General features: G+C 24.5%; 3 protein-coding genes and 1 long non-coding RNA gene across 8 annotated transcripts; 1 reads left to right on the top strand and 3 right to left on the bottom strand.

Annotated features, from left to right (window-relative positions):
• Nucleotides 1-1,035: 1,035 nt before the first annotated feature.
• On the bottom strand, nt 1,036-4,035 carry Ras64B (ras-like protein 2). 2 transcript variants are annotated; one of them, XM_012486101.3, is made up of 5 exons: nt 3,091-3,524; nt 2,309-2,396; nt 2,147-2,174; nt 1,738-1,949; nt 1,036-1,642 (listed from the first exon to the last, which is right to left on the bottom strand). In XM_012486101.3, the coding sequence occupies exons 2-5, from the start codon at nt 2,375-2,377 to the stop codon at nt 1,448-1,450; spliced, it is 504 nt and encodes a 167-aa protein (XP_012341555.1). In that variant the 5' UTR covers nt 2,378-2,396; nt 3,091-3,524; the 3' UTR covers nt 1,036-1,447. The 2 variants fall into 2 exon arrangements, with proteins under 2 accessions (XP_012341555.1, XP_003693329.1); XM_003693281.3 differs by lacking the exon at nt 2,147-2,174 and having other exon boundaries at nt 3,091-4,035.
• A 3,379-nt stretch (nt 4,036-7,414) lies between these two features.
• Nucleotides 7,415-11,112, bottom strand: MED26 (mediator complex subunit 26). Of its 3 annotated transcripts, none has more exons than XM_003693282.4 (4): nt 10,764-11,112; nt 9,410-9,484; nt 8,993-9,271; nt 7,415-8,727 (listed from the first exon to the last, which is right to left on the bottom strand). In XM_003693282.4, exons 1-4 carry the CDS (start codon nt 10,824-10,826, stop codon nt 7,522-7,524), a joined length of 1,623 nt encoding a protein of 540 aa, XP_003693330.1. In that variant the 5' UTR covers nt 10,827-11,112; the 3' UTR covers nt 7,415-7,521. The 3 variants fall into 3 exon arrangements, with proteins under 3 accessions (XP_003693330.1, XP_086762399.1, XP_086762398.1); XM_086906273.1 differs by lacking the exon at nt 10,764-11,112 and adding an exon at nt 10,512-10,634; XM_086906272.1 differs by lacking the exon at nt 10,764-11,112 and adding an exon at nt 10,185-10,577.
• Nucleotides 11,113-12,441: 1,329 nt separating this feature from the next.
• Nucleotides 12,442-16,032, top strand: LOC147657952 (uncharacterized). 2 transcript variants are annotated; one of them, XR_015291625.1, is made up of 2 exons: nt 12,442-12,787; nt 15,049-16,032. It is a non-coding gene; the product is annotated as an uncharacterized LOC147657952 (long non-coding RNA). The 2 variants fall into 2 exon arrangements; XR_015291624.1 differs by having other exon boundaries at nt 12,717-12,942.
• On the bottom strand, nt 14,472-16,878 carry Max (MYC associated factor X). Its single transcript, XM_003693285.4, has 4 exons — nt 16,296-16,878; nt 16,181-16,240; nt 15,532-15,766; nt 14,472-15,324 (listed from the first exon to the last, which is right to left on the bottom strand). The coding sequence occupies exons 1-4, from the start codon at nt 16,332-16,334 to the stop codon at nt 15,143-15,145; spliced, it is 516 nt and encodes a 171-aa protein (XP_003693333.1). The 5' UTR covers nt 16,335-16,878; the 3' UTR covers nt 14,472-15,142.
• Nucleotides 16,879-22,463: the final 5,585 nt, after the last annotated feature.

The raw sequence follows: 22,463 nt of genomic DNA, 5'->3' as shown, positions 1-22,463 counted from the left end.
TGCGTGTATTTTATTATATTGTTATATGTTGTTATATTGTTTTATAATATATAATTAATATATAATTAATAATAAATAAATTCAAAAGATTATTTTCAAAAATTTATGTGACAAAATATAAAGAAATATAAAAATGAATTACTTGTAGTTTATTTGTTTTGATATAAAATTCTATATTAATTAATAATATGTAAATTTAATTACATAAATTAATGTTAAATAAATAAAAGTATATTGTTTGTAACAATTTACGTTTTAATTATAATTTTATTGTAAAAATGAATAATTTTTATTTTATTTAATTTATTAGGAGGTATTAATAAATGCACATTAAATTTATATATCAGTCTGTAAAAATTTACATTTATTAATAAAAATAAATATAATTTTATATTTTATATTAATCTTGCAATAGTTATAATTGTATAATAGTTTTTTTAAATTCAATTGTTATAATAGTTTTCTTAAATTTATTATATCACTTTAATATTTAATATTCAATATCATTTTAATGCACATTTAATATAAAAAAATTCATATATTGAATATATTAATTTTATTTAATATTTATCAGTATATGATAATCACAAATATAAGCACAAATTTTTTTTATAATAAATTAATTACTTTCATTTTGAAAACAATTTTTTACATAATATAGAAAAATCATATTAAAATAAAATACAATATTTGTGAATAAATAAACATATTTAAAGTTTTTCAAACAATTCTATGAATGCATCAAAATGTCATAAATTTTCATTTTTTCGAAGTTTTAGTTATAGCTCTAATGATAAATTAGATTAATATTAAATATAATATAATACTTATAAAATTATGTTAATTTAAACAAATTATTAAAATTTTCACATTAAATTTGTTATTGGTCTCACTCTTTGTTAACATTAACTTATTATGTTGTATTAAATGAAAATATATACATGCATTATTTACAAATAAATATTTTAAATAATATTTTTTAATTTGTTGAAATATAAATTCAATATATAGGGATATATGTGTTTCAAGATAATATTAAATATATTAATATATTTAATATAAAACTTACATTGTTACCGATATATTTTTAATAAAATATGTCAGTTATTTTTATTATTTATATAATTAAAGTTATGCGATTTGTAAATTTGTATTACATATTCCATAAATGCTATTGTATTAATTTATTTTGTAATTGAATACAAAATGTTTATGATATTCTCAAGATTTAATATTATATGTACTTAAAATATTCGTTCCAAAATACTCTGTATAAATATTATTATTAAAAGTATTTCAAAAATTCCTTATTTATAATTTTAAATTTTGATTTAATTATTTTGATGAAGATTCTATTTATTCCAGTTCTGTTTTTAATTCAATTATTTTGTAGCTTTTGTACCATTTTATTGGTACAACAATTTGTTATTTAAGAACACATTAGGTATTATAGCATACAACATTTCTTTTTATTTTTCTTATAATTTAATTCTAATGGTGGTCTTTCAGACAATTGAAATTTTCTGACAATTCTCACTAATTCGTGAAAAGCTTGATCGACATTCATCCTTAATTTTGCACTACATTCAATATAAGGAATTTTTAATCGACGAGCTCTGTTTTGTGCCTCTTCAACTTCAATCTAAAACAGTTAACATTAAGATGTATTAATTTTATATTCTTTGTTTTAAAATATAATCATTTCATTAGTTTCTTTATTTTATTTTATTTACTTACAACTCTATGATAATCCAAATCAGCTTTGTTACCAACCATAAGCATAGGAAACTCTTCTCGATCCTTTACTCTAAGTATTTGTTTGTGAAATTTTAATATTTCATCAAAAGATGAAAGATCAGTTATTGAAAACACAAGAAGGAAACCTTCACCACTTCTCATATATTGTTCTCGCATTGCACTAAATTCTTCTTGACCTGCTGTATCTAATACTAAAATTATATAAATATTATTTTTAGTATTAAAAACATTCATTACAAATTTTATATTAGTATTAAAAACAATATTATTTCATTAAATTTAATGAATATATACACTGTTATTTTGTAAATGTTTATAAATTGACCATTCTAATTTTTTCATAAAATATTCATTTTAAAATTAAATAAATAAGGAATTATAGTCTTACAATAACAAACCCATGATTCATTATGGAACTGCATGAAAATTAATATAAAATAAGTTATAAAAATTGTATAAATATATAAAATGCAATTGTACAAATAATTAATATTAATTAAAATAATAATGAATGGATTTAATAATGTTACATTTTTATTAATTTACTCACTATCAAGTTTTGCAGGAATATCATCAATAACACATTGTTTGGTATAAGAATCTTCAATTGTTGGATCATAATCAGTTACAAAATAACTCTGAAAGATATTGATAAAATTAATTCAAAGCTAAACAATAATAATAATTATAAATAGCAATTAAATAAATATAATATAATATAAAAATATTTTAAATTTATTATAATTATATTAAATATAACTAATAATTATTAGCTTTGATATTATTCTTTTCTTTTTTTTCTTTCTTTTAAATTTTAATAAAAAAAAAATATAAATATAATAAAAGAAAATTATAATATATATACCAAAATGAAATTATGCATTTTTTTTATGCATATTAAATATAATGACATAATTTTATGATTATAATCTTATCCAAAATTGTGCATGATATAATTAATAATAAAAATAAATTTTTTTTAATATTTAGTGCAAAAATAATTTAAAAAATCATCGTTATGAAAATATAATATCAAAGTTTTTTTTATTTCGATTATATCATTATGATATAATATATTAGATAAATATATCATAAATATTTCTTATTTAAATCTTATTTGAATTACGAATAACATAGGATGCGTAAAAATGACAAATCTAATAGATATACAAATAAATTATATATATATATATATAATATATATCATATAAAATATATACATATATATAATAACGTATGTATACAAACATAGTACATACGTCTAAATATACGTTCATCTACACCCACGTATATACGTGTTGCTTGCACCTATTGGCCATAAAAAGTACTTACTTGAATGAATTGTATTGTGATCGCAGATTTTCCGACACCACCCGCACCAACAACAACGAGTTTATATGTCTGCGCGTAACTTTGTTTGTCACCGGATTTCGACATTTTTCATATAATTGCCGAGATATGTAAATTTATAATTAAAAAAACTCAGTGACACATATTGATAACAGTATGACAAAATATAGAAAAATATAAAATTGAGGCGCATTCACATACGAACATGTACGAACTTTTTTACGAGAAAACAAAATAAACTAAATATTGCATATTTCGTTATTATCATTCACGATTTAAGCGCGATTAAACATCACAAGTCTTGTATAAATTCGAACTTACTAAAAACCATGCTAACGAATGAAACGAGAGAGATACTAGAAGACATATCCCCACCTTTATACTATACATGTATATCGTATCATGCTATTTCGATTGATTGCGCAGTCGCTATTACAATACCGCCCTCTTATGCGCTTACGTCTATCTCAAGTATGTTATGAAGAAAATGATTTCAAAATCATTCAATTTTATATAGTGCTAAACATAAAATAATTATGTATATTATTTTTTAATATATTTAATGATATCTAATGATATTATTTTTGGGAACGATCCATTTTTAGGAAATCTTTATTCAATGTTAAAAAAGAAAAGATTTTAAATAAAACTTTATCTGTAGTCATATTATGTGTTTAATATAACAATATTACATAATTAAATTATATATTATTATATTATTCAAAGTATGCATAGTATTTGGTAGGTACACATTGATATAATTTATAACATATTTTAATCAATAATAATAAGAGCATTAATTTATAATAATTATTTATCATAATAAAAATTTACCATTAATCTTTGTAAATTTTTATTTACTTTAGATGAATCGAAATTGATAAGCTTTTAAATTAATAAACAATTATACTACATCATTATTATTTAATTTAATTACGCCCATTTATCTCTTAATATCCTTCTTATCATTTGATTACAATAACTAACTATTAAATGTTAATTTGCAGATTTTTAAAGAAAATCATTTAAAATAAATAAAACAAATTATCACAAATAATAAATAAAAATTACTTAAAAATATAATAATAATTGTAATATAAAATATAAGATATTGTATATTATAAAAAGTGTAATACTTTATGTTAAATATTTTCAAAATTATCCAATATTAATTATATAGAAATTCAATCACAAATTGAAAATAATAAAAGGAATAAATCATTGATATATATTAATAATTTTGAAATTTGATTTATTAATGAATTCTCTAAAATAGCATTACCGATTGAATTTGAATAGAAATTGTCGAACTCAGTTATTTAACAATAATTTAAACAGATGATTAATCAAATAAAATAAAAATCCTAAAAAATCATGTTGCTCGATATTTTTTTACTACATCGGAATCGTTCCATTTTATATTTGGTCATTTCATAGTATTTTACCATTATTATTTTTTCAACAATCATCATGTATTATGATAGAGAATTGCAAAGATACAAAAGGCACGGGACTTCATTTCGAAGATAAGCGCTTTTCATATAAAATATACCGACAATGAATCGCACGATTGTTTATATGTTAATTTTTTTTGGTAAATGAAACGTACGATGCAGCTATCAATATACTTAATACAAATACTATGATGAAAAAAAGCGCTTTCTGTTTTAATAGAATTATAAAATTTCTTTTATAATTGTTTATTTGAAAATTTGATATATATCGATTCAATTCTGTCTATTCTTCAAATGGAATTTTTTTTAACTTGAAAAATAAATTGTTATTGATGTTGTAATTTATCATATATTCTACACTTGTAACGACAATAAAACATATAAATCGATGCACATCAAGATTTGTTTTAAAATTTATCAAAGAAAATAGTTGAGTCTCATCGTTCTTCAATGAATGAATCTACACATTGTTTGACAAAATTAACTTGTACTAAATAGCGAGAACAAAAATTTCTCAAATTAATTGGTAACTAAATAAAAAATTAGTATAATCAAAAATTAAATAAATTTAAAATTATTAAAAATAATTGCTTAAACACTCTCGAAATTGTTACGTGTATTATAATATTTAATTATATTAACTTGTATCTTTAATCTTAAATACAAAGGTATACAAATGTCTGTATAAATAAAATATTTATCATATAGTTGTAAAGCAAGGTATTTTAATTAATATAAATGGGAACACGGGAAACTATAAAAATTTATATATATATATATAATTTTGGAAATATCTCACTATTTTTAATCATTACTAGTGTAATGTTTAATTAAAAAAAATTTCGGTATATAGTCTTTTTATTTCTTTTTCGTTTTTCTGTTAATTCCTTAGAAAATGTTTAGCATAAGAAATTTAATTATTTGAAAAACATTATAAGAGAAATTAAACAAAAGATAACTATTATTATAAAAAATGAACATATATAAAATCAGACATTTTTTTTCTAATTCATGTTTCACAAAGCTTTCATTATACACGGTATAGTTGCATAGTATGTACAATCTTTTTCCTCTGCTATTTTCCTCTTCCTTTTTTACATAACACATAGTATTATTTGGTTATTACAGAAAATGTTAATATGTTTTAGTTCCAGTGTTTCGATTTTTAATGAAATATTTACATTTTCAAATAATTAAATCTTTTTTTTTTGTTTTTTTTCTTCTTCCTAAAAGAATTATATAGTTTTGAAATATTTGTTGCATTGCACTGGAACACCGAACATTGCACGTAAAGTGTCTTTTTCCGGCAATATAATCGTATATTTGTGTACTTTTATTCTAATTTTTTTAAAACAGAATATTTTTCTTTTTTTAATAGAATGTTTATTCTCTTTCATTTTACTATATTCATAATGTATGAAATAAAATTGAGATAGAAAAATTTACAACGTACTTGAATTGTATTATCCTTGCTAGAAGTATATATGCAACATAATACCTTATTAGACAAATATTTTTATTTTTAAACTTTAATTAAGGCCCCGTTATATTCGGTTCGACTACTTTTACCACGCGCAAAAGATTATATTTCATATTACATTTAAGTGACAATATCTGTACATTTTAATAAATACTTTAAATTCATAAACAAAATATTATATCAAAAAGCATTTGAAATATTATAGCGTTATTTTTTGCGTGGTATATATTTTGCCATAATCATTCCTTATACTTTTTGTCTAATATTACTCTTCAAAATTTTTGTCAAATAATATTTAGTTCAATAAATCAAATATTATTTTACAGTAAATAAGGTAACTATCTTTAATTTTTCATACATTTTAATACTTCATATCATTATAGATATTTTTCCGAAAATAATTTTTTTTATGCATAGGCCAAAGTGCACTATTTGATTTAAATTATGTGCCTCTCTTTTCTTAATAAATAAACAAAATTATTCATATAATTTATAAATAGTAATCAATTATATTATATTGTTTGATACACAAAGACCTATACAAGTTTTTGTTAAAGGAAAATTTTTCCATTTATATTATTCTTAATTGGAACATCTATAAAAAATTTAATCATAATAAATTTAAAAAAACTTATTTGCAGATTTTAAGTGCTTTCATTTAAAACTGTTTAATAATATACTAATATTGTTTCTTTCATAATCTAAAACTGATTTTTGCTAATATTTGTTTAATATATTATTTAAGCGATGATAATGCTAATAATAATGGTGATGATAGTAATAGATAGATTTATTTTGTGATAAAAGAGAAGCATTCAAAAAGTACCTTTTGGACTCAAATACATTGTCACAGGCATTGAAGCTAAATGTTACATCAGAGATCCCACATTATGTTTTTTGATTTTTTAAACATCTTTTTTATGTTTCTGGTCTATATAAGAAATGCTTTCATAGAACATCAATAATAATGATGATGATGATGATGATGATGATGATGATGATGATAATAATAATAATAATAATAATAATAATAATAATAATAGCGATAATAATGATAACAATAACAATAATAATAATGATAATTTTACGACTTTTTTTTATGAAGATGATAACGATAAGGACGATGATGAAGATAACGACACTGATAACATTGATAATAATAGTAAATGAATCTTTATGTAAAGTGAAGTTAATGATTGTTACGAATTTCATTGAGAATGATAGTTATGTTAAAAATGATTGCCAGTTACGTATATATATGTGATTGTTTTACATTTTCAAAATGACAATTTGAATAATAATGGGGAAATCAATAATGACAATAAGGGTAGTAATAACATGAGCACTTGTAGAAATAAAGAGCAATCATAAATTGCAATAGAAATCGATTTAATAGACTGATCATTGACCAATCTCTTTAATATTTGCAGGGATTCTTCACAAGTTTCAGGATAATAGTAGAATAAGATAATAAAATTACTAATCAATAATAACATAAGGCAATATGTGGAGGATCTGGCCATTGTAACTGGGCCTTGCTAGCATCTGATGCCATTCTCGAAATTCTTCATCAGGTTGGCTATACACATTGTTTACACCATTGATATCTGTCACATCTTCTTTTATATCTGATTTCTCATTAAAAGACGAAGTTAAAGATGATAGTTTTGGTTGGAAGTTTCCATTCAGTCCTTCTACACACTGTGTATGTAACCTTTCTATGTCCTCTGCAGTAACTTGTCTAGGTGCATATTCAGAACTATTTTGATCTTCAGTTGATTCAATTTCACACTCACTCCAATCTATTGAATTTGGATCTATAGGTGGTAACTTAGCCAATATTTCTTCAACTGTAAGATTTTGACACTGTTCTGGTTGATTTTTTTGAACATTTGTAACTGGTTTTTCTTTGAACACTACACCTGATTCGTCACACTTAGATGGTACATCATGACAGTTTTCTGTTGGTTTTAACCGACTTTCTGCTGAGACTTCAGAAACTGTATTTCTATGGGACAAATTATTCTGAGGACAACGAAGGAACTTTGATACTTGTTCGTTAGTATTTCTCAGAACTTCTTCCATGCTGGATGATTCTACACTTTGACTAGGTAGAGCACTTGAATTAATGCTAGAATTGGTGCCACGTGCCCGTAAATCAGCCAGCAATTCTTGAGTTGTTTTTAATTTAGGATTCCTTGAGATACTAGCTAGTTTTTCTTTTACACGATCTTCTAAAATTGGTTGTTTCTTTATAGATTTACTGCCTTTTTTTCTACCACGTTTCTTTGGCCCTGAATTATCAGGATCTGTGGAAGACTCCGTAAACTGATCAGAGATTCTTTCTTTAAATATGGGGCTAGGCACTTGCATATTTAAATTACCACTTATATTTTCGCCATTTAGACGTTGTTTTTTAACAAAGGGTTCACTTTCGGTGATTGAGTCTGAATCATGTTGTTGATAATTGTGTTGGTCCTTAAAATCATCTTTTCGGAGACGTTTATTTGAACTGTGAGTTCGTGGCACTGCTTCTGTTGAGTGATGTTGGCTTGAAGAACCAATCATGGGTGGCACATCAGAACTTGTTCTGTGATTGCTGGTTACTGTAATTGACTGTTTATTTGATGATGCATTAGGAGAATGTGAATGATCACTATGCACAGATAGAACTGGACTAAGTACCTGTAATTGAAACAATATAATAATATTTATTAAGTATATTACTATTAATTTAATATTAAATTAATAAAAATTTAATATTATTATACATTATAATTTAAATAAAAACACTTAATATTTTCACTTGAATAAATTAATTTAAATTGTACAATTATTTTATATATTTTGTAAATTATTTTATCATATAAATTTAAAAAAATATATTTATATAATTTATATTTAACAAATTACATATTATACAAATTAAAAAAAAATTTTAATAACTTACTCTTAGTGGAGTACTATCCCTTAATAACGGACTCTGAGGTGGTATCAGACCTCTTAATGCTGGACTTTGTGGTTTAAAACATCTTAATGCAGGACTATGTGGTTTTGCTCCATTAAGAGCAGGTGGTGCTGTATCTGCTGGTGTAGGTTGTGGAGTAGAATGAGCAGAAGGTAAGACCATATCACGCCATCGCCGTACCAAATCTTTTGCTCGTTTTGCCAAGGCATCATTACTTGTTTTACGTCGAAGTTCATTAATATATTTTCCAAGTCTTGTAACCTGTTACAATTAAATATTACAATTTATAATTATGTAATTAATATAAGATAATTGAAATGCAATTTTATCCATCTACAATAAATATAATATAACTTTTGAAAAAACATGTTTAATAAATTATATTCATAGAATCTTCACCTCAAGTACTTCTTTAGTGATCGCCGTCTTTTCCAGGGCCGTAATGACATCCACAACAGGACCCATGTCGATGACCTACAAATTTTCATGATTATATTTTTGTATTAATATGATTTATATTAAATTATTACAATTCACTTATAAAATAATCATTTATCATAAGACATTATCAAATTTTATAAATTATTATATATTGTACATAAAATATTAATAAATTTTCATTGCACTGTATAATATATATAAAAATAAATTATTTAAACTTTTTAGTCTTATTTGATTAATTTTAATTATTTATTAAAATATTATATATAACATAAAAAAAATAAACAATGAACTTATTAATATTTAATAAAACATTTGCATGCATTATTTTACAAATTATATTGTTATATAAATTAATATTTTTATTAATTATTATTATTATTTCTTTATTAAATTAAGCAATTAAAAAAACTTAAAATACTTTATAATATACAGAAAGTTTTGAAGTTATGATAAATTAGTAATACTTTAAATCAGTCTCTTTTAAATTAATTATCATCTTATTAGTAATATTATATTTTTGATATTTATAACTTAATGACAATATTATTAAAAACAAAGATTATATATATATATTTTTTATTATTTGATAATATTAATTTTACAGTGAAAAATTAAATACTTTAATATAATGATCAAATTACTTAAGTGTAAAAGATAAATAATATGATCAATATTAATATGAAATATAAAATAAATATAAGATACAAATAATTAACACGTGTCTACATACATTTTTTTAATCTCTAATAAATAATATATTCGATTCATACTGATAAAAAACATTTATCGAAAAATTCAATTCAAGCGATGAAACGGCAATCGGGCCAAAAATGAGAGATACTTGAAACTTAAAATCTCAATTTGTGGATGCAATTATCTTTTTTAATAATGTTTGAAATTCATGAAAGTATGAGAATAATATGCGAGTTACTGCATGTACTCCAATTGAGTGTAACAGAGTTTAAACTGCGAAAACAACTAGAAAAAGAGAAAATGAAAATGTTTTTAAGAGATTTCTTTGATTTTGAACATTTTATTGTAAATATTGAGGTTATACTCCAGGTTGTCGACAACGCGTTTACGTTCGACGTGCACACACTCGTGCAAAAAGATTTGTCGACTGGCAGCTAACGTACACACAGGAAACATATTACTCACTCACACGCGGAACCGCCACTACACTACATTCTTAGTGACTCTCGCGCACGCCACTGGTACAGGCACACGGCGCACGGGGGATCGAGAGTGGCCCGATAGCCGTTTGCGTGAACGGACGGACGGCGCATCGCGGATTCATTCCGCTACTTACATTGTATTCCTTATCAAGAGATTTCAACAATCTTTCGGTGAGCTCGGTGCAATATCTCTGCATCGGGGGGGCACACTTAGGGCCCTCGCAGGGAGATTAGGTTAGCGGAAAATCGGCTCCACGCGTCCGAGTGTCACGAATACGAGAACACGGGGAGACTTGCAATGGCGACTACTGAACTGTGCTCCGCTCGCATGCCCTCCCTACCTCCCAAGTGCCTCCTAGTCGCAGCCCATGCATCGTCCCTAGCCCCACGCCGCCTCATACTGCCAGGCAAACGCTACTAGCTCCTCTCGTGGTTGGATGAGACTCCTAACCGTTACCACACCTCCCTTCTATCCCCACTACTATCAAAACGGCGCTTAAATCGAGTACCAACTATTCGCAGTCAACTTCAAGTAGCCGTTTTCCTTTATATTTTAATTTTACCGTTTTCTGAATTTTCCTCTAAAAATTTAACAATAGATATATTTTTATATCTTTTTTTATATTTATCGAATAAAATTATATATAAAGGTTATATATAATTTTGATGAAATAAAAAATATTATGAAATAAAAAATAAGAACATAATGAAAAATATTTTTTATTAATGATTATTAATAATTATTATAAAAAATTTTAATGTTTTAATAAATAATATAATAATTTATGAAATTATTGATTATATTCAATTCATCATTATATATACATGTTTGAGAGTACAAATTTATAAAATTTTTAAATAAATTATTATAATATTTTCTAATATATCATAATTTTATTAATTATAATTATATTTTTGCTAACAAAAATTATATTATATCTGTTTAATCAAATTTATAATATTCGAAGAATAAGTTGAAATTAGATGAAATTTGTACTACCAATATAAGAAACATAATATAACCATATTTATTTGCAACATGTATAATGAATTTTTATATACGTATATGTATGTGTATGTTGTGTGTGTATATGTGTGTGCGCGCGCGTGTGTGTGTGAGTATATATATATATATATATATATATATATATATATATAAGCAATATAACTAATTCAATTTAATTATGTAAAAAATTTACAAATATAATAATAAATATAATTATTAAAAAAATATTGATTATCTAGATTAAAGATTATAGTTATATAATATAATCTTACTTTTTATATTAATTATATTAAAGTCTGTGTACATAATGTATGCTTAAGAATAAGAAAAATTGTGTATAAATTAATAGCAACTTTCTATCAGAAATCAAGCAATTGTTTATTTTATTATCATTATTATTGTTCTATCTCTTTATTGAAGTGATGTATGTATGTTGGTAATTAATAGTTTCCCATTTGGTATTCATAACCTAAATATTGAAAAATTTTAATATTTATACTTATTTATACATTTTAATTTATTACTGTTTTCTATAATTCAAATTAGTAAAACAATTACGAATAAAAATATCTAGTAAAATTATTAATATTAAATTTATTTGTTTTAATATTAAATTATTGAAAAAATTATTGAAAAAATTTTGTATAAAATTATAAATTCACGTATTTTTTTCTTATGTATAAAATTAGATTTTTATTTTGTTTTTAAAATGAATTATTAAGATTAAAAAAAAGGTAAATATTTTCCTTTGTATTACAAAGAAATCAAGTGAATATATGATGATAAATCTAAAGAAAATTGCGCATGTATTATTTCAATGAACATTTCTTGTTACAGAGTGAATATATTTTATCAAAATTTGCAAGTTGCATTTAATCATATAATTGTATGCAAATATATAAATTCAAAAATATAAAATGAAATTTTTAATAATAATTTGAAATTCAGATAAATTTATTTTATTTGTTGTAAAATATTATGTTCAAATAATGTTTGATATTACATACAATTTAATTTTATTAATTTTATGAAAATTTAACAAATTATTAGATATATTATATATATATTTTTTTTTTAACACGCTAAAGTCTTTGATTAAATCATTGAAATTAGTGTTTTGCATCTACATCTTCTAGTTACGAAAAAATATATGTAATGATTATTTATTTAATATAATTGCATGATATAAAATAATTAAATTATTTATCTTTTATTTTTCAATTAATTAAATAAGATTAATAATATTTAAATCTAATCTATTAAGAGAAATTAATAGAATATGAAAATTGTTGAAATTTTAAAATAAGGTTAAGTAAAACATATGTTTGTCTAATTCCTCATATATTTATATATTAAGACTATTTTGAAAATCACTAGTTATATATAACAATTTGTTTTATTTATTTTATATTTATAAGTATAATTATTGTATAATTGAAGGATATAATAATGCATTGCATATTTTTAATTTTTTAATGAATCATCTGTTGGATTAAAATAATTTTAATTATATATTACATATATTTCATAAAATATTTATTATGAATTGATTTACATAGAATTATCAAAAAATTAGTGATATATAAAAATAAAGCTTTCATAATGCGTTATGTACAATTATATTTATTAATAAGATTTAATTTATATATATATATGTATATATATTTTACAAAAAAGTATGACATAATAATCATATTCTAAATGATATATATATAAAATTATATAAAATAAGATTACAATGATATTATCAATTTTATATAAAATAAATTTTATTTAATTAAACAAATTATTGAAACGATAGATTGAATCTTAAAAGATTAAAATTTATTTGAAGATTTATTTATTAAGAATTATTTCAATAATAAAAATTTTATCAAACTTATTTGATTAATGTAATAATAAAAGTATCTATCGTTTCGATATTTATCACTATATATAATATTTTTAAGTTTCTATAGTAAAAAAAAAAAAAAAAAAAGAAAAAGAAAATAAGTTTTTTGTGTACTATTTCAATAATTTTTGTATAATATTTTTCATTTCTAAATTTTTTTTTTATAATTTATATTTTAGTAATTATTTTTCATATTAACTTTATATTAAAAATATAGAACATATCTAATTTCTAATTTCATGTCATTTTTTTATGTACATTTTTATCATAAGTTATTTGCTTTTTCTAAATTTTTGATTATAATCAATTGTTTATATTTATAAGATTATCATATATTTTCCAAACAAAAAGATAATTTTTCAATTTTTTGCTATAATACTTGCTATGATACTTGCTATGATACTTTTCTAAAGCTAAATCTTTTATAGATACGTAATATATTATCATAAATCTTAGAATTTATTTAAATTTCTAAATTATATTAGTTTTATATATATATGAACAATTTTGCATTTTATAATTCATAATTCATAGAAATAATTTTTTTAATAATTTGAAATCATAAGAAAATATATATGAATAAAATATTTCTCGCAAATAATTTTTATTTTTAATGATTATAAATGATTTGATTAACTTTACATGATTTGATATTATATATAGTAAATTTTTATAATTTGTAAAATAAATTTTACATTAATATTATAATATATAATAATATTATAGATATTATATTATTTTTTACTAAAATTTAGTTTAATTCATAATTAATTAATTTGATACAATATCTTTTATCTATTTACAGATATTTTGTTAAGTTCAAAGAAAAATATTTTTGTTCAAAACAATAAATATTGTAATTAAAATAAACATTATACATTACTAATATTTATTTATTATTATATAGACATATTTATAAGGATAAAAAATAATTAAATAATTGAATAATTTTTTTTACTTTTATTTATCTTCTAATAATATTAAAATTTGCATTAATATATAATTTCATTTCAACGATAAAATAATTTTAAAAATTTCGTAAATTCTATGATTGAGCATATATATAATAATTTCAGATTGTTTAATAAATCTATTAATCATAACATTCAACGATCAAATTATCAATTACAAGAAAATAAAGATAAGATTAAATTTAAAATAGAAATTTTTATAAAAAATTTTATATTTAGGGAGATTGCTTGAAACTATTAACAAAAAGATTCCAAAGTTTCTAATATCATTACTTAAACTAAATTTAATTATTCAAGTCAATATAATAATTTCAAAAAAATAAATGAATGTATCTATAAAAGTTATATTATTAATTTGTATCAAATAATTATTTTACCAATAAAACAATTTTAAATTTTTTAGAAATTTTAGAAAATTTCAAATAATTCATAATGTATTGTTTCATTAATTTTTAAATGAAACAATAATATTATTTTATTTTATATTTTGTACACTAGCTCTAAGACATTTAAAACTCCACTGAAAGATTTTTTTTCTTTTTGGTTTACAGTGAGCAAGTGTCTTGGAAATAAATATTTATATAATATTTAATTATACAACAAAAATATAAATTCTTGTCAGAATAAATATTGGATTACTGTTGGTCAATGATGGATACCTCCAACTTTTAATTTTTTTGATTGACGTACGGTTCTGCTAGTTTCACTGTCTGATGATTCAGATTCTGTGTCATTATATCCTGGCATTGCTACACCTTCTGACTTTGTGACTTCACAAGTCTCTGCAGCAAAATTGCCTGTTATTTTTGCTTTTTCAAGTGCCCTAACTACAAATAAGACAAAAATTAAAAAGTTATAGTATATAATTTCAATTATATTATATTATATAATTAATTTAAATATATAATTATAATAAACTAACAATTTTTATAAAAATACATAGTACAATATATAAAATATTTTTAACATTGTATATATCAAACTGCATGATTATAAATTTTTTTTTAAAAATAAAATAATTAATTATATCTTACTTTGAGATTCTAAAAGACTATTTTGACGTTTTAAATCATCAATATCCTGTTGATGTGAAGAATTTTTACGACGCATGAATTGTATATACTCAGCAGCTTTTTTGAGTATTTGTGCTCTACTTGCAACTTTTTCTCCTTGTAAAACAGGTACAGAATCTCTAAGACTTGAGAAACTATCTTTAATGTGATCTCTACGCTTGCGTTCCAATGCATTATGATGTGCCCGTTTTTCAGCCTGAATTGTATTTTTATGAAATATAATTAAAAATTATTATATAAAAATTATAAAACAAATTATGTAAAAACAATATTTTTAAACTTTTATATTATAATTATTATGAACTTCTACAGATCTTTATTATTAATTATGATATATATCTTAATTTTTAAATTTAAATGTAAAAATTATAAAATTATAAATATCTAAATCACGATGAGTTTCATTTTTTAAATTAAAAATGATAAATTATATTTAATAAAATATATTTTTAGTAAATCAAATGGAAAGCGTCTATCTAACCTTAACAACATTTAAAATCTACAATTCAATAACAAAATATATATGTATTAATAATTAAATTAGAAATGTTAAATATATAAACAGAATTAAAAAGAAAATAAATAGAATAAAAATAAACAATGAACTTACTTGAGAATAATATTGGGTATTATTTGAATGCCTTTGTCTAGAATCGGAATCATCACCTTCCTGAAAAACAATGTTTTTAATAAAATTTATTGAAAGAGTAATTGCAAAGACTTACATCGCTCTCAATGTCGATATCTCGATCATCGTCACTCATTATAATTTCCTCGATTGTCCGAGTAATTGGTAAACAAAAGTTCTTATTGAGTATTTAAAGTAATATATATGCATGTAATCGTATACTAACAATACGTAGAATGTAACAGAAAATCATGAAAATCACTAATAATTTGTCCTTTTAGTGATTTTTATTTCAAAAAGATGCAATATTTATTTATTAATAATGTAATTTAGTAACATGTAAGAACTTTATAAAAAATAATTAATACAATATTGAATTTGAAAATAAATATTATTTTTCTATATTATATAATATAAATATAAATTATAATTTAACAAATGCGTAATATTTAAAAATGCATAGTATTTAAAAATGTATAATATTTAAAAATTCAATATAATTATCGGTAAAAAAAATATTTGTTATATTTAATTTCTTCGTGTTAAGTCAATAGCACACAGCTAACACTACTGATTAGCCTATGCATTCGATGATTGATCAATTTTTTATTAATAACTCGTTAGTAAAGCCGTAATGAAAGTTTTTGAAAGGAAAATTTTGCGTGAAATTATCTCAGAAATCTCTAGTTTTCAGATGTTTTTATATTTTTGACATCCTGTATATACGTTAAAAATTGCAAATAATGTTAGTAATTGCAAATCAATGTTCGATGTATATGTAGTTAGAGTTATTTATATTTTCTAAATTTTCTAAACTTTATCAAAGACGAAAATTAATTAGATATTGGAGTCGTCTCATGAAAGGATAAATTTTATGGATGAAATAGATAAGATGAAAAAATAATGGAAAAGAATATAGATAGGATAACGAAGAAATAGTTAGCGTCATCTTTTGAGCATATAAAATATTTCTTCAGAAATAGGATAAGATAGAGCGAGAATTGACTATTAATGTCATCTTTTAAATACTAAAAACATTTCTCCAAAAGATAGAGTAAAGATAAGAATTGATAATTAACGCCATCTTTTGAATATTTTTAGAAAAATGATTCTTTGAAATGATGTCTTTAATACTCGAGAGGTGACACTAACAGTCAATTCTTATCTTATTTTTATGTTTTTCCTGCTATTTTTTGTCTATATTTATTTTATTCTTTAATTTTTATCTTCTCTTTTTTTATTATTTTTTTCTTTCTTGTCGTATAATTACAGACGAAAATTTGTTTGTTGAATTTTTGTTTTGTTATTTGTAATATAAATATTTGCTAAAACATTAGCTAGCCATTATCGAATATAACACAACAAAAATTTAATTTATTATGTTGTTTTGATGAAAGATTGTAAATAAAATATTAATTCACAAAATAATTTATTTATGATTTAAAATATATCAAAAAAAATTATAAAATATATTTGGTCCTTCGTTCTATATATAATTCATTATATTTCATTCATCATTTAATTCTTTTCATCTCCTATTATAAATTATATAGATATGAAAAATGCATTGAATGCTAGATCTATTTTGTATCTTGTTGATTTCACGTATTCATAATATTTCTTACATCCTCTGCAATTTTTGTACACAGAAATTACATTCAATTTCAATTATATATAAACATCATCGTATACTCTAAGTTAAAGAATTGGCAACTATCCATACAAGACATACATATCTATCATATTAGATCTTGATTAAATTTCGTGGAATTTTTTTGGAAACAATTTTTAATATAAAATAACAATTTTTTATTTATTTTTCACAAGCTAATTTGACGAATCTAAATATAACAATTTTAACTTTGAAAGAAGACTCATTTTCAAAGTGTCCTCTTTCCTTCATTATTTTGCTTTTGTATCTTTACTTACATATCATGTATTACATATCCTATATATAAAAAAAAAAAAAAAAAATTATATAAAAATAAATGAAGAATTTTAATCCTTTCGAAGCTAGTCCAAATAAACCGTAGTTCTATTTTCTATTTTATTAATTTTCGTTCTTCGAAACAAGAACGAAGTCTAAAATTAGTCTAAAAATTTTCATCAATATCCGATACAAGTATATATTCCTACGAAGTGTTTCGTTCACACAATTTCTTAAACGCAATTTCAATAAATCGAAATTGTGCAGATCCAAACAAATCGATCGATTTGCTTGGAGCAGCATCATTGAGGAAAAAACGGCACTTTCTTTTCCTTTATATATATATATATATATACTCAGTCACAATTCTCGAGGGTTGGTCCCTGAGGTCAGTTCGCACGTTCGTACGCGGCTACATGCGATGCGCGCATCGACGATCCGGTTCTTCGGAGCGTGACGCAAGAGGCTTGCGACACTGAGGCGACACGAGTGGGCGTGGCGTCCACGCCTCATCACCAATCACGTCTCGCGACGGAATACGCTCCGCCCCACAACCATCGTGGTGGGGACAACTCGTGGCGGGGAGGGGAGTAGGGTCGACGGTCGAACACGCGGGACACCGGAGTTATTGAATTCGTCGAATTGGCTGCTCGTTGAGGGCAAAAAGAGCAGATAGGGCAATCGAGAGCAGATAGTCGGATAAACGGGCGGCGAAGTAATCCACGCTACTGATCAATCTATTAGTCATCTGCGAGGTTCCAAGGATTTCGTGTAACGGTTGAAAAAGTCGAGATGAAGGAAATGAAGGTTGGGGAAGATTTGATTCATTTGGTGTTATTTTCGTGTTTTTGTACTATGATGTCGCGTTATCGTGATAATAATGGATATTTTGATTATATATATTTAGGATTATTTTCTACGATCGAAGGATATCCCCTTCTTTGGACTTTTCCAATGAAACGAATAATGCGACACCGATATATAAGCATTCAATTTCTTCAAATGCTTGGATTCTTATTATTTTTATATTCGTATTTGTTATGGGATTGATTGTTGCGATTATTAATTAAGGATTTGCACAGTTTGAACTGGAAATTATCTTAGGTTATTACTAGTATTCTCAAGATATAAGTATACTCATCCATCAAATATTAAACGTGGCCAACATAAATAATATGTAAATTTAACAAGATGTAAAATAAAAATTCAATTTTTATTATAAAATCTATTGTTTCATTTATACGTGTTTTATAAAATCAAATAATAAAGTATTAAAAATTTCTAAAAATAATAAAATATTGAAAATAAAATAAAAGAATATTTCAAAATTACGACGTTCTTACAAAATTTAAAATATAAGTGTTTTATATATTTACATCGATAACGTATAATTATTTATTAGAAATAATTGTTACATAATATACGATTTCAGAACTAAACACTAATTACACCTGTTATCAATAGCACTCTCTATTTTAAGAAGCGGATACATAACTATTTATGTAATAAGTATATTTTTAATTTTCTTCACATAAACACTTTTCTTATGTGCATAAATATGTACGTAACTACGAAGTAGAAGCATATCCTTTTTATTTAAATTTTGCACAATGATCGCTCGTAATTCTAAAAATATATACAAATATATTTGGCGATAGAGAATTTTTTTATTTTTTGTAGATATTCAAATGACTTATATCTAAAAGTATATCCGATCATCTACTCGTCTCGATTTAATGTTCTTCATCGAGGAATTTTTTTAATCAAAAAAGCTTTTTCTTAAAGAAATAACAGCACCAGATTAGATGGAAAACCCCGATTAATATGCTCGCGTTAGCCGATCGCCAAACAATCAATAAACGAAAAAATAAACGCGTAATACACGTATATTACATGGATATGTACGAGCTGTACAACGAGCAGTTAACGATGTTTCTCCTCCGTGCATCGATCCACCCAAGTATTTCGCGCGTGCTTGCTACCGTACGATGGACAGGTGGGGGTGATGCAATTTTTTTCCAGAATAGAACCTTTCCATCTCCCATCTCCTTTCTTTCCTCCTCTTCTCGCGTACCGTACTTTTTTCACGAACAGCCTGTACGAGTACGAGAGTTTGCCGAGTCAGGATCTAGGCCACGCCCATGGCCAATGGGGGAATCCGACGAATCGAGGGGGCGCGACTAGCAGTGATGGCGGTGAAACGTGGCGGAAAAGGACGAAGAATCGCGGGCCACGCCCACCGCGGATCGCGCCGCGGTCACCGCCCACCCGGTCACGCCCACCGCCATCGGGCGCGGATGAAGTGGGTGGAGCGTCGTCTGGGAGTGGTGGGGAACGAGGGGCGAGATAATCGACGGAGAAACAATAAGCAAGAGACTGGTTGCATTTCGGGTTCGTAACACGGTCGAGTTCGTAATACGGCGGGGGACGGGAAAAGTCGTGTCGTGATGCAAGAGAGGGGACCAATGTATGTTTTTGCGTCTACGGAGGAGGTTGGACAGGCGAGATAAGATGGGTAGAACGCGGGGCATGTTTTTAAGATTGATAAATGGGAAAGTTGAAATGTTACGAGCTTGTTTTAAGCTTGATATATATATATATATATATATACATATATGGGGATTTGCCCGTACGTGACGTTCTAAAACGTTTTTCTCATTCTCGTGGGAACATTTATCGCGTAGGATCGCGATTTTATTCGTTAAGAGTTAATTATTCGGTAAGTAAACGGGAAGGATCGTTTTTTATTCAAATATATTAACATCTAATAATTTCTTCCACCAGTCTCGTTTCAACAGGGATTAAAAATTAAACATTAAACGATATTTTTTTTTTAAATTTTTAAATTATCAGAAATGACACAGCTGGCTCCTTCTCGTTACAGGAAACGACCACTTTTTCGTACCATGCATTTATCTACCTAAATTATAATCGTTCAAAGAAACATCTTGTGTCTTCCATGTCTTCGCGTGAGCTATATTTTTATTTCGGAATAGATTTAGAACGGACGATAACGTATAGAAATATCCATTTCGTTATTATTGTATATACAAATAATAGGATTGTTTAAAGCGCATCATCTCGAGATAATATTTTTAAATTACATCCTTCCAACAGGCTTTACGTAAACCTGAAATCACTGAGTGTTGGAGGTTTTAATCTTCTACCGTTCTATACTCGTTAACTCGTTTCGACTCTTTATTGCCCCACACTTCGGTAACGATAAAATATATTTACCAGATACACCTATATGCCTCCCGTTTTTTATCGCTTTCTTATTGCACCCGTAAGTTTGATCACGTAAGTATCGTACTATTATTCATTTTACTGTTTTGAATATGCAATAAAACTGCTGCTCTTCCGCTATTCGTTTTTTTCCCCTTTTCTACTTTATGATAAATACATAGGCGTCCCATGTAATCAGATGTCAAAGTCCATGTAATACAATGAGGCAGAGAGAGAGAGAGAGAGAGAAGTGGCACTCGATCGAAAGTAAGACACCGAGATTGTGTGGAGTAATAATGAATAAATTTCAAAAAAAGGATGAAAATTAGGAGGGAAAATTTTTACACAAACAACAAATTCATATTCGTCCGAATGTAAAACCTGTTTCAAATTTGTGACAAATACTCGAATTGTCGTTAAAAGTGGAGAAAATGTTACTAACTTTTCTTGATCAACGATCAATTTGACACGAAGTAATAGAAAATTTTAGAAAGAAAGGGTTTTCGAAAGAAAAGTTTTATTTATAATATCTATCCGGAATATTTGAAACAGGGATCTATTAAGACACAAATTAAGATCGCGTTTGACTCGAGTTAAATTCTACATTTATGTTTTCTTCGACAGGGAATATAAAGATGGATGACGCGAAAATAGTGATTCTCCAGATAAATAAATTTTTACGCGACGAGAGTGTTGTATTTGACCGTATTTTGCAACGAATACGTTTGTGCGAGACCAGAGAATTAAATAAGAAAGAAAACACTTTTATCATGATTCTTATTATTATTGGAATCTTTGTTAAAAATGTTGTAAACATTTCAACATTGATTTTGCTTTCAATTGAATTACACGATAATTTTCGAATCGAGACTTTTACAATTGTAACTCGTCACGACAGACGTTTTAGAGACTTTAGAGATCACGCGATTTCTTTACCTTAACCGTTAACAATAATTTTCCTCGAACACTTTTGTTCGAGACAAAAAGTTTCGAACGAATCAAAATCTTCGATGCAGATCCCCTTCGCTTGAAGTGAAACTATAAAATTACAAACGAACAGCCGGGTCGAAAACGTAGAGAATATTCCATGGTTACGCATCCAACTGAACAATT

This window comes from Apis florea, unplaced genomic scaffold (assembly GCF_048593485.1).
Source record: "Apis florea isolate Af1SG1 unplaced genomic scaffold, ASM4859348v1 contig_2492_pilon, whole genome shotgun sequence".
NCBI classification, from domain to species: Eukaryota; Metazoa; Arthropoda; class Insecta; order Hymenoptera; family Apidae; genus Apis; species Apis florea.
This window is presented reverse-complemented; position numbering and strand designations above follow the sequence as displayed.

Bases quoted from the DNA above. Each gene is read 5' to 3' on its own strand.
- Ras64B (XM_003693281.3), bottom strand. From the start codon at position 3,195: ATGTCGAAATCCGGTGACAAACAAAGTTACGCGCAGACATATAAACTC. The intron at 1,950-2,308 runs GTGAGTAAATTA...ATATAATTTTAG, and splicing joins TATTCCTGCAAAACTTGATA to TATTAGATACAGCAGGTCAA. The intron at 1,643-1,737 runs GTAAGTAAATAA...TAACTGTTTTAG, and splicing joins ATTTGGATTATCATAGAGTT to ATTGAAGTTGAAGAGGCACA.
- MED26 (XM_003693282.4), bottom strand. From the start codon at position 10,826: ATGCAGAGATATTGCACCGAGCTCACCGAAAGATTGTTGAAATCTCTT. The intron at 9,485-10,763 runs GTAAGTAGCGGA...GAAAATTTGTAG, and splicing joins CTCTTGATAAGGAATACAAT to GTCATCGACATGGGTCCTGT. The intron at 8,728-8,992 runs GTAAGTTATTAA...TTTCAATTACAG, and splicing joins GGGATAGTACTCCACTAAGA to GTACTTAGTCCAGTTCTATC.
- Max (XM_003693285.4), bottom strand. From the start codon at position 16,334: ATGAGTGACGATGATCGAGATATCGACATTGAGAGCGAT. The intron at 16,241-16,295 runs GTAAGTCTTTGC...ATTGTTTTTCAG, and splicing joins ATATCGACATTGAGAGCGAT to GAAGGTGATGATTCCGATTC. The intron at 15,767-16,180 runs GTAAGTTCATTG...AATACAATTCAG, and splicing joins ATACCCAATATTATTCTCAA to GCTGAAAAACGGGCACATCA.